Source organism: Nelumbo nucifera, chromosome 4 (genome assembly GCF_055504915.1).
Source record: "Nelumbo nucifera cultivar China Antique chromosome 4, China Antique-T2T, whole genome shotgun sequence".
NCBI classification, from domain to species: Eukaryota; Viridiplantae; Streptophyta; class Magnoliopsida; order Proteales; family Nelumbonaceae; genus Nelumbo; species Nelumbo nucifera.
In genome coordinates, this window is record NC_142652.1 from 88835299 (window position 1) to 88848637 (window position 13339).

The following is a 13339-nucleotide window of genomic DNA, read 5'->3' on the forward strand; positions in this document are numbered from 1 at the left end:
CAACCTTTGATTAAAAACCTTTAACATGGTCAAAAAACATTAAATACAAGCAATTGGACCATTAACCCATTCAATCCAGTGATCGGATTCACAAGCTGCAAAATAAATGTATATGCAAACTTCCCGGGGGCATAACTTTGTGCTTGGATATCCAATTGAGGAGGCATTTTTTTTTTTTTTTCAATTTTGGATAACTTTTGGCAATCTATGCATCCCAAGGTGCATAGAATGTATGTATGTATATTTTACATATGCTGATGTGGCATGGTATGACTATAACCCATTCGACCTAAATGGTTTCACTTTTGGTTTTTTGAGTTCAATTTTTGATTACTTCGGTTTTACAAAATTTAAGTTTTAGTTTTGGTTTCATGTTTGGAAAATTTGGTTTTAACCGAAAACCAAACTGAAAATTTTAATTCATTTAAAATTTTTTGATTTATTCGATTTAGTTTTTAACCAAATAAATCATTTTGCTCACCCCTAAATCAAACTATGCAGGGGATTGGCATTGTAGGCAAGTTTCAAGTTCAGTTTTTAAAAATGTTGAACTCGTTTATATTTATATATCTTTGTGACGTGCGGGGTCCTTGTACTCCTCGCGGTTTGTAATTTTCTTCAAAAATATCGAAAAAGATAAAAGAAAAAGAAGACTGATCAAACAAAACAATTAGTAATTGATAGATATGTGACACTTTGTTGGCATTTCAATTTAATATTTGAATTCTATTTGTTTATACAGGTATATATGCTATTTATGCTTAATTTAATTAAGTTAAACCCAATAAAATGGCCCAAACTGTATAATATAATAATACGATCTAATCTAATCTGATTTCAATTTTAAAATGGTTTGATCTTATATGAAAATTTCTCATACCATAATTACGGTTTGATCTAAAATATTCTCCAAACAGATCGGATCAGATCATGAACACCGCTACCTTATTAGGTGGGAGCAGCCGACCAGGAGTAAAGCCAATCTCAACCTTACTATAATTGGACTCATAATGTGGATGCAGACCGGGTCAGATCACTTTGGGTTATGAATTGATCCAATCCATTAACAAGCCTAAAGAAGTAAAAATACTTCGTCACCGAGCGGTAAGGCATGAAATGGAGAAGGTTAAGGAATTTATGATCCGGTCCCACTTTAGACACACATTTAGGAATTTTGATCCATAAAAGATCCAATGTTATGTAATTAAAATTCGGGTTGGATACGGATCCTATATTATTCATTTCCTTTTAGGATCCTGCACATAATCCAATCCGAATGCACAGGCGAATTGGGTCATAGGGCATGTAAAACCACTCAATCCATCAGATCCAGCGATTATGGTGGACTGGTCCATATTCTCGTGCTTGTTAGGGGTAAATAAATTTCTACCCGGAAACAAATAGAATTGCCCATGGATTGACCTTATCTGATCTGTTAGAGGGTAGGGTGTGGTTCCAAAATTCTTGCAACAACAGAAACCAGCCAGGTCTGTTTTAAGGTCTAGAGGTTTACTTTATCTAAACCAACCCGATAAATCCCAAAATATTTTTATTTAAAAATTACAAAAGTCATGATCTCGTTTGACCATCAAGATTTGATCATTTATTTTCGTTTTAATATTTATAAAATTTAAATGATAATTTATATATTCAATTATTCAATTTAATTAATAAAAATAATATAAATTTTAAAAGTAATGAAAGAATAGGTGCTCACCTCTATAGTCGGAGTGAAAATCAGAAAACGCGCGACTCTCACGTTTGGACTTGTTTTCGTTTCTTTATTGGCGAAGCAGCTCCTCAAATGGACGAATCGGCACAAGAAGACAGCCACTACTCTCAAACAGTCTCCACTATCATCCAGCGGAATTCCAGCCGGTGGTTGGAATCCTCGTCGGTCGGCCCCGTCGGATACTCTGCACACTCGGCGTTTTCCAAGTGGAACTGCCGGAACGATCACCTCCTCCACCTGCGGCTGGAAGGCACGTCGCAGTGGCTCCTCAAATACATTCTCTTCACCGTTCCCTTCCTGCACAACAAGTACCGCGACGAGAACTCACCAAAATCCCGAGACGGAGACTCCGCCGCACGGTTCCGCAAGGGCACACCCCAAGATGAGCTCAGCGCGAACCATGTCCTAGCGGAACGCCGGCGACGCGAGAAGCTCAACGAACGGTTCATCATACTGAGATCATTGGTCCCGTTTGTGACCAAGATGGACAAGGCGTCCATACTCGGGGACACAATCGAATACGTCAAACAGCTTCGGAAAAAAATCCAGGACCTCGAGTCACGTAACCGGCAGATGGAGAGTGATCAACGACCCAGAAATGAGGACACCCAGAAGACAAGCAGCTCCAAGGAGCAATGGAGCGTGCACGGAAACAGTGGGATTACGCTGCCGGAACGGAGCCGAGGATTCGCAGGATCGGATAAGAGGAAGTTGAGAATAGTAGAAGGAGCGGGGGGACGAAGACCGAGTAGGATGGTGGGGAACACGGTTGAGGTGTCGATTATCGAGAGTGATGCATTGCTGGAATTGCAGTGTCCTTACAGGGACGGACTACTAATCGACATAATGCAGATGCTGCGGGAGCTCCGATTCGAGATCACCGCCGTTCATTCTTCATCAACCAACGGCATCTTCAATGCAGAGCTACGAGCTAAGGTACGTTTGGGTCCATTTCACACTCAAACTTTTCAGTTTAGGTTGCTAATATTTAATAGTAGGCACGTTAGGTAAGCACCATCAATGAGCACTAATAGTCAATAGTCTTATGTGCTTTTCATCCAAACGTTTTTATTGTGTGAGACAGAAATTATTCATTATTTTATTATTTTTGTTAAAATAATTAAAATTAAAAAGCAATGAAAAAGGAAAATATTAATAAGTTCCAATTTTCAACACGTTTAGGTTTTTCATTTTTATTGTTTTTATTTTTAATTATTTTGATAAAGATAATAAAATAATAGATAATTTTTGTTTAATACATCAATTAGGACACGTGTCACACAGCTATTACGTGTTCACTCATTGTACTTATTTAACGTGCCTACTACATCCGAACCCATTGTGCTTATTTAATACAATGGTTTCATTACAGTACGGTGTCTGAAATTAGGGGTGCAACCGTGCAAGTTGCGTCGGGTTAGGTCTAGTTGTAAAATTAGGGGAACAATTAAGTTGGGCCGAGTTAAGGGTGTTCTGCATCGATTCAGTTTGGTTTGGTTCGGAAAATGGAACCAGACTGACATTTCAGTTAAGCCACCTGCAAAAATCGAACTGCACTAAAGTAAGCTTGAAGTTAACTCAAAACAAAACAGTCTCAACTAAACATAAAATTGGTTTCTAAACTCAAAATGGCTAGAAGGTGCTGATGTGGCGAGTTTCAAACATAAACAACCATCGTACCAGAGACATTGACCTCGCTTGGCACGTTTTTCCGAGTGATCTTTTGGATGTTTACAAGCCGGATAGACCGATTTTCAATCTATTCCTGTTTGGCTCACGAAAGATCTATCCGCCAAAAGCTGAAATGCTGAAAAGGCACGAAAAACCCATTTTGAGTTGATTTTGAGAAGCTCCAAATGAAGTTTTTCGCATCTTTCGCGTTTTACTCTCGTGCAGAAAGACATGGAAAGATGCACGGAAATATGTATACCTGCCAAACTAATTTTGGACTGTTCAAACCTTCATGCAAAAGCTCAATATGTCTTTTGACTATTCTAATTTTTCCTCTATTTTTTTTTTTCTTTCAGGTGAAGGAGAATGTAAATGAAAAGAAACCAAGTATTGCGGAAGTAAAAAGAGCAATACACCAAATTATAAATGAATTCTGACCCCGTATCTGTTCTACCGTAGAAGAATTCTATTTAGAGCTAGAATTGACGGTCGACCATGGCGATCTGTGTGCTAACTACTGATATAATCTCCTTGTAGTGTACAATGTAATTGTGACTTGTGACTTGTGAGCTACTGATGAGAAAATAAATGAAATTCCCAAATCCATGTTGATGTAACATATAGATATTATATATAGATAAAATTTTGGTCCCGTTTGTTTTTTGGTAAGTTATTTATCCTAAATAAATGCAGTTATTTGATTAAGTTTTTCTTGGGAAATACTTACTCAGGTAAGTGCATTTATTCATATTCCTTTATTTCTCATATAAATAAGGCAATGACCATTTTAGTCATAAAAATCCATTATTAAAAAGTGCATTTTTGTTCCATTCAAGTGTTGGCAACTTTCCCCTATGTGGGAAAGTTATTTACCCACCCAGGGTAAGTGATACCCCGGAAAATAAACTTTCCTGGTCATCACATAAATATTAAAAAAGAACATGGGATTCTTGGTCAATGGAAACCAAAATCCCATTGACCAACTTTCACCCCTCTCAAAATCTGAAAAAAGAACGCCCCCTTATAGTAAATTGCTGAAACTTCTCTTGAAGTTTCTAATTGTTGCTGAAACCTTCCCTAAAGTTTGGTAATTGCAATCATCTTCCTTGAACTTTTTTATTCAGTTGCATGCAAATAGAGCCCTCTATAAGAAGATGTATGAAAAATATCCAAAATACCCATGCAGTTGCTGTTGAGACATAAAAAACAACCCAAACACTGCGAACAACAAGAAAAGAGAATTTAATGCAATTTTACCTTTAAACAATTGATATAAAGGGAAATTTTGAAAAATAAATCAATTTCAGAAAAGAGATTTGAAGGGCTTGAGGTAACAATTGATACAAAGAAAAAATTTGGAAAATTAAACATTTTGGTCAAAAGTTATTGCATGGGTGTTTTGAACATTTTCATGACACTTAATTGAGAATTCTTATATAAGGGGTTTAATTGCAACTATGTCTACAAATTCAGGGGAAGTGATTGAAATTACCAAACCTCAAGAGGGGTTTCAGCAATTTACCCTAAATTTTATTATATATGATCAAAATTCGATCAAACCAGTAAATTCCCTCAAAATCTGAACTTGATTAAAAATTATATATATAATTTATAACTAATAAATCTAATATTTTAAAACTTTTTTTTTTATTTTAAACATAATAAAGTGGATTTTGATTAAATCTGAATCAGATCTCAATTCAACATAACAGATTCAGAACCAAAGCTTTGGTGATCGAATTGGATTAGATTTAAATGTAGTTGGATTAGATTTTAACACCAAACCATTTTCATTATTTTTTGTTAATAATAATTAGGGGTGTTTACGGGTCGGGTTGGGTCGGTTTATTGGGGTTTTCCCAACTGACCCGACCTAGTTGGATTGGGTCGGTTTATTGCTCCTGTACAAAAGGACACATAATTGCTCCTGTACAAAAGGACACATAATTGAATTCTAATTGTAATTGCCTAATGGGTTGCCTATTTGGTGTAAAAGATTATAGAAAGTTAGAAACTAGAATAGCTTGCCTATTCTAATTGTAATTGCCTAATGGGCCTTCTAGTTCTAGTAGAAGACTAGTTATATTTAAGTAGGAAACTACTCAAACTAGGAACTACCAAACTAGTCTTCTACTAGTTCAGTTTGGGCCGGGTTGGTTTCAGTTTTCATACAAGAAAACCGAAACCGACCCGATATATCGGTTTATATATTTGCCCAACCCGAAACCGACCGGTATTGATGAAAACCCGACCGACTCGGGTTGGTCGGTTTGGTCGGGTTGTACATTCTTATGAACAGCCCTAATAATAATATTTGAAGATAAAAAGTAATTACTTTTCAATTATTTTTTAATAAAATTAATTTTCTATTATTAGATAAATTAATATTTCATACATTTCATCCTCTTATTTAGCATATCTAATAATTACAAATTGGTGTTTTATTTTATCCATTATTACTTTGCATTATTTTTTTCAATTTATTTTAGGCTTTGGTCCCTACCATTAGGACCATAGGAGTGCAAATGGACCCCAATCTAATCCTATTTTGTTGGATTCAAAATTTCCCCTCTTTTGGATTTTGGATCGGATCGGAGCAGATAATAGGATTCAATTATAAATCATGGAATTCGCATCACCCCTATCCAATATGTGTAAATTATATATATATATATATATATAATGAAAATAATAATTATAAAATTATTGTAATTTTAGATTTTGAATCCGATCCGATCTGTTTGCATCTGTAGCTATTATAATGTCGAATGTGGTGTGGCGGAGAAAGATATAAGTGGGTATGGATTGATCGATGCCACCATCAAATGTCCAGATCCCCACCCACCAATTTTCTTTTCGACGTTAACAAAGAACAGAAAACCTCACTCATCAATGTGCATTGACGCCGATCTCTTTGAATGTTGAAGGTTTGACACTATGGAAATTTTTGTCTAGACTGTTAAAAAGTCCGATACTTTGCAGAATTTATATTTTATAATATACTCTGAGAGAGAACGGGACAAAGAGAAGAGAAAATAATGGAGGTCAGGGCTCGAGCTCCCGGAAAAATTATACTTTCCGGCGAACACGCCGTTGTCCATGGATCAACTGCCGTGGCCGCTTCTATCAATCTTTACACTCAAGTTTCTCTTCGGATTGCTGGTGATTCTGGTATTAGTTTTCACCTTAAAATCTGTTCACATGCTTGTTCTCGCTCTTTGTATCTATTTACTTAAGTAGAAACCTATAGCATTCAGATATCAGTTCATTGCACATTTAGTTTGGTTGTTCCTTTCTGGTTTTAATGAATGGTTCAATGGAAACAAAACTATAAATCGGATTGATGGTTATGGGGTTTCATCAAGAATTACATAATTCATGTTCATTCTGAACTTTGGTCCTTTTCCTCTGTGCAAGAACATCGATTTTCTTCTTGGCTTTTATCATCAACAATGTTCTGTTCTTGTTCTTTTTTTTATTTTTTTTTTCGTGCAAGTATTACAGCTACTGGTTATTTTGCCGATCGCTTTTAAAATAAAGATTATCAAAAAGCAATTTTCACTCCAGAGTCCAGCTTATTTCGAGCCGTTTTTTTTTCTTTTTTCTTTTTTCCCCCTTCTTCCCTCTCCCCTAAATCCCTTAGATGACGGTAACTAATGTGCCCATCTTATTTAAAGCTTTTTTCTTTTATCTCCTGCCATTCCTCTAAATCCCTTGCGAATCTGTTTATACCAATTTGTATTGTGGAAAATGATGATACGTTGATCAAATTTTTATCTGTTGATTTACTTTGGGGTCTCTGTTTGCTATATTTTATGAAAGTATTATATATTTTCTGCAGAGAGTGGTGACAGATTACTAAAACTTCAGCTCAAGGATGTTGTCGCTTTTAAAATAAAGATTATCAAAAAGCAATTTTCACTCCAGAGTCCAGCTTATTTCGAGCCGTTTTTTTTTCTTTTTTCTTTTTTCCCCCTTCTTCCCTCTCCCCTAAATCCCTTAGATGACGGTAACTAATGTGCCCATCTTATTTAAAGCTTTTTTCTTTTATCTCCTGCCATTCCTCTAAATCCCTTGCGAATCTGTTTATACCAATTTGTATTGTGGAAAATGATGATACGTTGATCAAATTTTTATCTGTTGATTTACTTTGGGGTCTCTGTTTGCTATATTTTATGAAAGTATTATATATTTTCTGCAGAGAGTGGTGACAGATTACTAAAACTTCAGCTCAAGGATGTTGGATTAGAATTTTCTTGGCCAACTGGAAGAGTCAGAGAAGCACTTCCTGAGTTGAGTACTCCTTCTGCCTCATCACCAACAACATGCTCACCAGAATTCATGAAATCAATTGCTGCTCTTGTCGAGGAACAGAATATTCCAGAGGCAAATGGAGGGCTAGCTGCTGGAGTTTCAGCTTTCCTTTGGCTATATGCCTCAATCCAGGGGTATGGATTAAAAGTAGGACTTGTCTGATAGTCTCCTTGCTTGCAATTTTCTCTTATTGAGTCTTGTTTGGTTGGTTGGTTCCTTTTATTTGTAAGTTGTAAGCCTGCAACAGTCGTTGTCACTTCTGATCTTCCTCTCGGTGCGGGTTTGGGTTCATCTGCTGCTTTCTGCGTCGCACTTTCTGGTGCTTTTCTTGCACTGTCAGATGCTGTCAGTTGGAATGTGGATCTCAACCACCCAGCATGGTTATCATTTGGTGAGAATGATCTTGAATTGATAAACAGATGGGCTTTTGAAGGTGAAAAGATAATTCATGGCAAGCCATCTGGAGTTGACAACACAGTAAGCACATTTGGTATGTGATCTTAAGCAGTTTTATTACGTGAATTTATTTTCTTAGGAACGGTTTGAATTAAGAACTTTCTTGCCCTCTCCTCTCCCAAGAGATAAATATACATGCATGCTTAATTCCCCATTACAAATCAAATATTCAATAAAGAAAGTCCACTCTGACATAATTGTTTCAAAGAAAAAGTTGATTTTTCTTGCCGATTTCATTTTATGACAACTGTAGTATTTCTTAGAGGATTACTGTCTTGATTTTTTTCTGTAATTGGAGTATAAATAACAGGCAACATGATCATGTTCAAGTCGGGCAATTTGACTCGCATCAAACCCAATGTGCCTTTGAGAATGCTCATTACTAACACAAGGGTTGGGAGGAATACCAAGGCACTTGTTGCTGGTGTGTCAGAGAGGACCCTCAGGCACCCAGATGCCATGACTTATGTGTTTAATGCTATTGATTCTATCAGCAAGGAATTATCTTCAATTATCCAGTTACCTGCCCCCAGTGAAGTGGCTGTGACTGAGAAGGAAGCAAAGCTAGAAGAGTTGATGGAAATGAATCAGGGAATGCTCCAATGCATAGGGGTCAGCCACACATCCATAGAGGCTGTGCTTCAAACAACTTTGAAGTACAAGTTAACTTCCAAGTTGACAGGGGCTGGGGGTGGAGGTTGCGTTCTGACATTGTTACCATCGCGTATCCAATTTCTTATGCATCTTTCTATATTTATTATGGCTACTTGGTTCTTTCTATAATTTTCACTTCCATCTTTTATAATAAATGTCATAATAGAACCTAATCTATTATTTTTAGATTCTCGAAACTTACTATATTTCATAGTTCATACAGATCTTCTTCCAGTATTTGCTTTCTATCAATATGGTTATCTTTATAATTATGGCCATAGCCATTCAACTAGGTGTTTCCACATCCAATATATTCAAAATTCTAGGATGACTTAAATGTCTGCTATGATAACATGTGGTTGCATCCTATTCTGATGTATTTGCATGTAATTTTGGTCTGTTTGTTGGAAAAGCATACTCTCCTTTTATGTTGATTGTCATTCTACTCTATGAAATACAGTTACAACAACAAAATGAGGTTATTTAATTTTAATCATTCAAAAATGAATGGAGCATGAATGACAGTTTGCTTTGTGGAGTTTTTCTTAAGTTTGTAGATTGTGTGTGTGTGTGTGTGTGTGTGGTGTCCAAGTATGAATTGCCTTCTTTAAATACAGTACTCTCTCTTGTGTTTTGGCTGTCCTTATGCTTTTTCTCTTTTTTAATAGTTAACAAATCTTACATCCTTTATTTATAGAAAAAGGAAAAGAATGGAGCATCATTTTTCTCTTGAGAGCAAAAATAGAGAGTAAGAAATGGACTTGCCACAAAAATATGATGTTGATCAGCATTAAGTAGATGTTAATTGAACTGCATATGTGAAACCTTATGAGTAGATTGTAGGTGAGATCTTGAGGACCTGAGTCTAATTAATATTGAGAAGACTGAAGAGTTGATCAAGAGGTGAACAGGATAATATTAGTGGGGTGATAGACACGGTTGAACCTATTGAAATTGTAAGGTTAAATGAAAGTCTGGTCTTTGCCAGTTGTCAAAAAGCTAACCAGATATGACACTGGAAACAGGAGAACATGACTGCATGGTGGGAAATACAAGCAGCACAGAGAAGCTCAGACATAGATTAGAGTACGTCCTAAATATTTCACTTAAATGTTGGCACATGATTAGAGCTTGTTTAATTTTATGCATCTGGTCTATAGTTGATCTACCATCCACAAATGTATGCTAACCGTTTTATCTATAATATATACAGAAAAACATAAAATATATATAGACTACTAATACACATTTCAAGAAAATTATTTTTTGAAGAAAGACCAATGCTAATTTGTAAACAAATGTGAAAACATGAAATTGAAGGGAAATATATTATTTGCATGGGAACACCTACATATTTTCAAAATAGATATTTTTTCTCCACGGTGTCAGGCAGTCTCTCTTTCCTTTTTTTTTGGTAATACTCTCTTTCCTATTTAAGTAACCACCATTTCACTGCAATGTGGAGTGATGATGTGGACCATCCAGGTGGACCTTTTGCACAGGCAACCTGTGCACTTCCATTTAGATGATCAGCCATTATTTGTATTTCATTGTTCCCATGTGAATAATGACCTTTGAGTTTTGCTTTTATGTTTCTTAAAAATGTGGCCAGAAAAGATGTTTCTCTTTCTGGTCAGTGGCAAGCATGATATTAAGTTAAAATGTACTATATTTGTTTAGGGTGAATTGTCGAATACATGCAGAGATGTCTTTTACCATCCCTAGCTGCCACATGTAAGAATTCTGTCCTGTACTAACTCCTCTGCTACATAATTGGTGCAGCAGTTTCTATCAACTTCTTATGTAGTTCTTCGTATTTCACTTTTGGTTATCAGTTTTCTATCAGCTTGTCCATGATCAAATATATCATTGTTTTAGCACATCTACTGCTAAATAAGATACACCACAAATATATCCTAATTTTGGTCATCAAAGCAATTACTGATATCAGTTCTAAAATATGCAGACAATTAAATAGAATATGTGGAATCACAATACTATTCGTGGACTGGATATGTACCCAACCTCTGGTATTTTTTCTATATGAAGTGACTGCTCTTGGACTTGAACCCATGTAACCATGCATGTCATCCAAAGATTTTACCATAATACAAAGCAATGGCCCCTTCTCAGTGTAAATCTAAAGTGCTCCAGAAAGTTGATTAACAAAATTCCTATAAGAAATAATAATCTAGAATCCACACATGCATGTAGTTGACAAAAGTGGGAAGTTTGTTCCCAACTGTCTGTGTCATTCCCTAAACCAAGGGTTTTTTAAGGAAACCTGAAAAAAAAAAAGAATTTAGATTTAAGAATCATTTCTGCATTAGGCACTCGATTCTTTTAATAATAGTGGAGATACATGCAAACCTGATGGAATGGAAGATAAAATGTAAATTAAGTTAACCCAGCTCCTCCATGTAAGAAACTAAATATCAGAAAGACAAAAGACATTGAGATGTTGGTAGAACCAACCAGCTATTAGGACAAAGCAGTCTAAAAGTATTTCCCAATTAAGATTAGAACTCAAAAGATGGTGTATTCCCTCCATATAATGCTGAGGTTCTTTTCAAATTCTGCATTCAGTCATGAGATCCTTGACCATATGTATCAGTGCTAGCAGGAAATGTTGTGGATAAAGTCATTGCTGAGCTAGAATCATGCGGATTCCAATGCCTGATTGCTGGAATTGGTGGAAATGGTGTTGAAGTCTGTTTCAACAGTCGTCCTGACTTTTTCTGAGGACTGGTACTAGATCAAAGTAAGATTTATGATGAACATCAAATAATGAAACATTGTTTGTGCTTTCTATATCTATTTTTGTTTTTATTATTTGTATTTTTTTTTTGAAAGGTGAAATAGTATTGTGTTGATGTATAAAGGGAGGGGGAAAGCCCCACCCAAAATCCGATGATCTGTACGTCTAGCTAGCATAAATTACAAAATCATTATCCACAATAATTTAATACGATCGATTTCAGAAATGAGAAAGATTGAGATTTGAGAGCTCCTTGGCCTCCTGATATGCCCATACAGTGGGTGTTTTGAGATCTGACCTGGTTCAGGGGGTAGATGGGCATTAAACCGACCCTTCTGAACCAGTTTGAAAAAAAAAAACTAAAAAAAAATAAAAGTGGGCCAATCGTATTGGCCTGTATCGATATTTTGAACCTTGCAAAAAACTATTAACCTCTTCATATGGCCAATTTCGCTGGCTTTCCCTTTGAATATCCTGCTGTTTTTCCTTGCCATATCTCCAAACACCACAAAAGGAGCGAACTTCCATAACAGAAAACCTTTTTGCTGAAACCACCAGTAGGCTAAGATGCAGTAAGGGATTCCCGGTCCTTTGAAAACACCCATTACTCCGAATAATTGAGGAAACTATATCCATATACTGTTGGAAATCTTGCAATGAACTAAATGATGATGAACTGGTTCTTCTTCAAGGTTGCACAAGGTACATGAGCTGGGGACCTCCATTCCATTAGATCAGATGGTTTCTACTGAGAATTCTATCTAGTATGGCTTTCTGCAAGAAGAAGATCACCTTTGGGGGGCTTTGAACCTTCATATCCACCTCAATGCCACCATAATTCCAGAAGGCTCCAACAGCTGCTGTAGAATGAGCAAACTGGGATCTAGCCTAATTTTTCTGCAGAGCATACTAGTTGATCTTCTGAATCCATATGAGGTTGAACCTTGTTAATTGACACCAGCAATGACATCAGCTCTTACAAGGGACTAGTACCACACCAGGTATCCTTCCAGAACAGAACCCTGTCCCCTTTTCCGAGATTGAACTTTATGAATTATGAGAAATCCTCTAGATCTTCATTACCCCTTTTTAAATGCTTGATCTTTAGGTTTGATGAGGTGTAAGCGTGTGCTAGTACGCCCATATTTAGCTTGGATCAGCTTCCTCCACAGCATCTCTTTTCTGAGGCTATACTCCAAACCAACCTAACAAATCTTTATTTATAAGCTTTAGATGCCAAATGCCAATACGTCCCCTTCTTTGGGAATGCAAGCCTGATTCCAAACAACCAAAAGAAATTTCTTTACATCACGTAGAACATCCAACAGAAAGTACTTTGTCAATTTCTCCAAAATATTGATAACTGGAGTTATGAACAAAGGAAGATAATAAATTGAAAGGTTTAAAAGAGCACTTTCAATAAGAGTGAGCTTTCCACCTCTAGATAAGTAACTTCTTTTCCACCCTACCAGCTTCCTCTGGACCTTTTCAATCATTGAATTCCATAGCTCCATTGGATTTGTAGTTGGAACCCAAAGGAAGACCAACGAATTTAGGGGGTGTTTTTTTTCTGGATTTTAAGAGCGAAAGTTGGTTGATGGGATTTTGATTCCCATTGACCAAGAATATCATGTTCTTTTTTTCAGTGTTATGTGGGAAGTAGGAAAGTTTATTTTCCTAGGTATCACTTACCCAGGTAAGCGATACCCATCTCCTAAATGGGTAAATAACTTTCCCACTTGAGGGAAAATTGT

General features: G+C 36.3%; 2 protein-coding genes and 1 long non-coding RNA gene across 4 annotated transcripts in view; 2 read left to right on the top strand and 1 right to left on the bottom strand.

Moving 5' to 3' along the window:
• The window catches only part of LOC148800819 (uncharacterized), a 17866-nt gene extending 16011 nt beyond the window's left edge, over positions 1-1855 (bottom strand). The window contains exon 1 of the long non-coding RNA XR_016085567.1: positions 1718-1855. This is a non-coding gene — a long non-coding RNA (uncharacterized LOC148800819). The remainder of the gene's footprint in view (positions 1-1717) is intronic.
• Positions 1-4072, top strand: part of LOC104612399 (transcription factor BHLH42-like) — a 7730-nt gene extending 3658 nt beyond the window's left edge. For both annotated transcript variants that reach the window (XM_010279811.3, XM_010279795.3), the window contains exons 7-8: positions 1797-2668; positions 3760-4072. In XM_010279811.3, coding sequence (XP_010278113.1) covers positions 1797-2668; positions 3760-3840 — 953 coding nt within the window. In that variant the 3' untranslated portion in view covers positions 3841-4072. The remainder of the gene's footprint in view (positions 1-1796; positions 2669-3759) is intronic.
• A 2099-nt stretch (positions 4073-6171) lies between these two features.
• LOC104612391 (mevalonate kinase) lies at positions 6172-11795 on the top strand. Its single transcript, XM_010279783.3, has 5 exons — positions 6172-6574; positions 7605-7851; positions 7948-8207; positions 8484-8897; positions 11442-11795. The coding sequence occupies exons 1-5, from the start codon at positions 6442-6444 to the stop codon at positions 11567-11569; spliced, it is 1182 nt and encodes a 393-aa protein (XP_010278085.1). The 5' UTR covers positions 6172-6441; the 3' UTR covers positions 11570-11795.
• The last annotated feature ends 1544 nt before the right edge of the window (positions 11796-13339 follow it).

Excerpts from the sequence above, each read along its gene's own strand:
- LOC104612391 (XM_010279783.3), top strand. The coding sequence starts at position 6,442 with ATGGAGGTCAGGGCTCGAGCTCCCGGAAAAATTATACTTTCCGGCGAA. Across the intron at positions 8,208-8,483 it reads CAACACAGTAAGCACATTTG|GCAACATGATCATGTTCAAG; the intron begins GTATGTGATCTT and ends TATAAATAACAG. Across the intron at positions 8,898-11,441 it reads TCTGACATTGTTACCATCGC|TGCTAGCAGGAAATGTTGTG; the intron begins GTATCCAATTTC and ends CATATGTATCAG.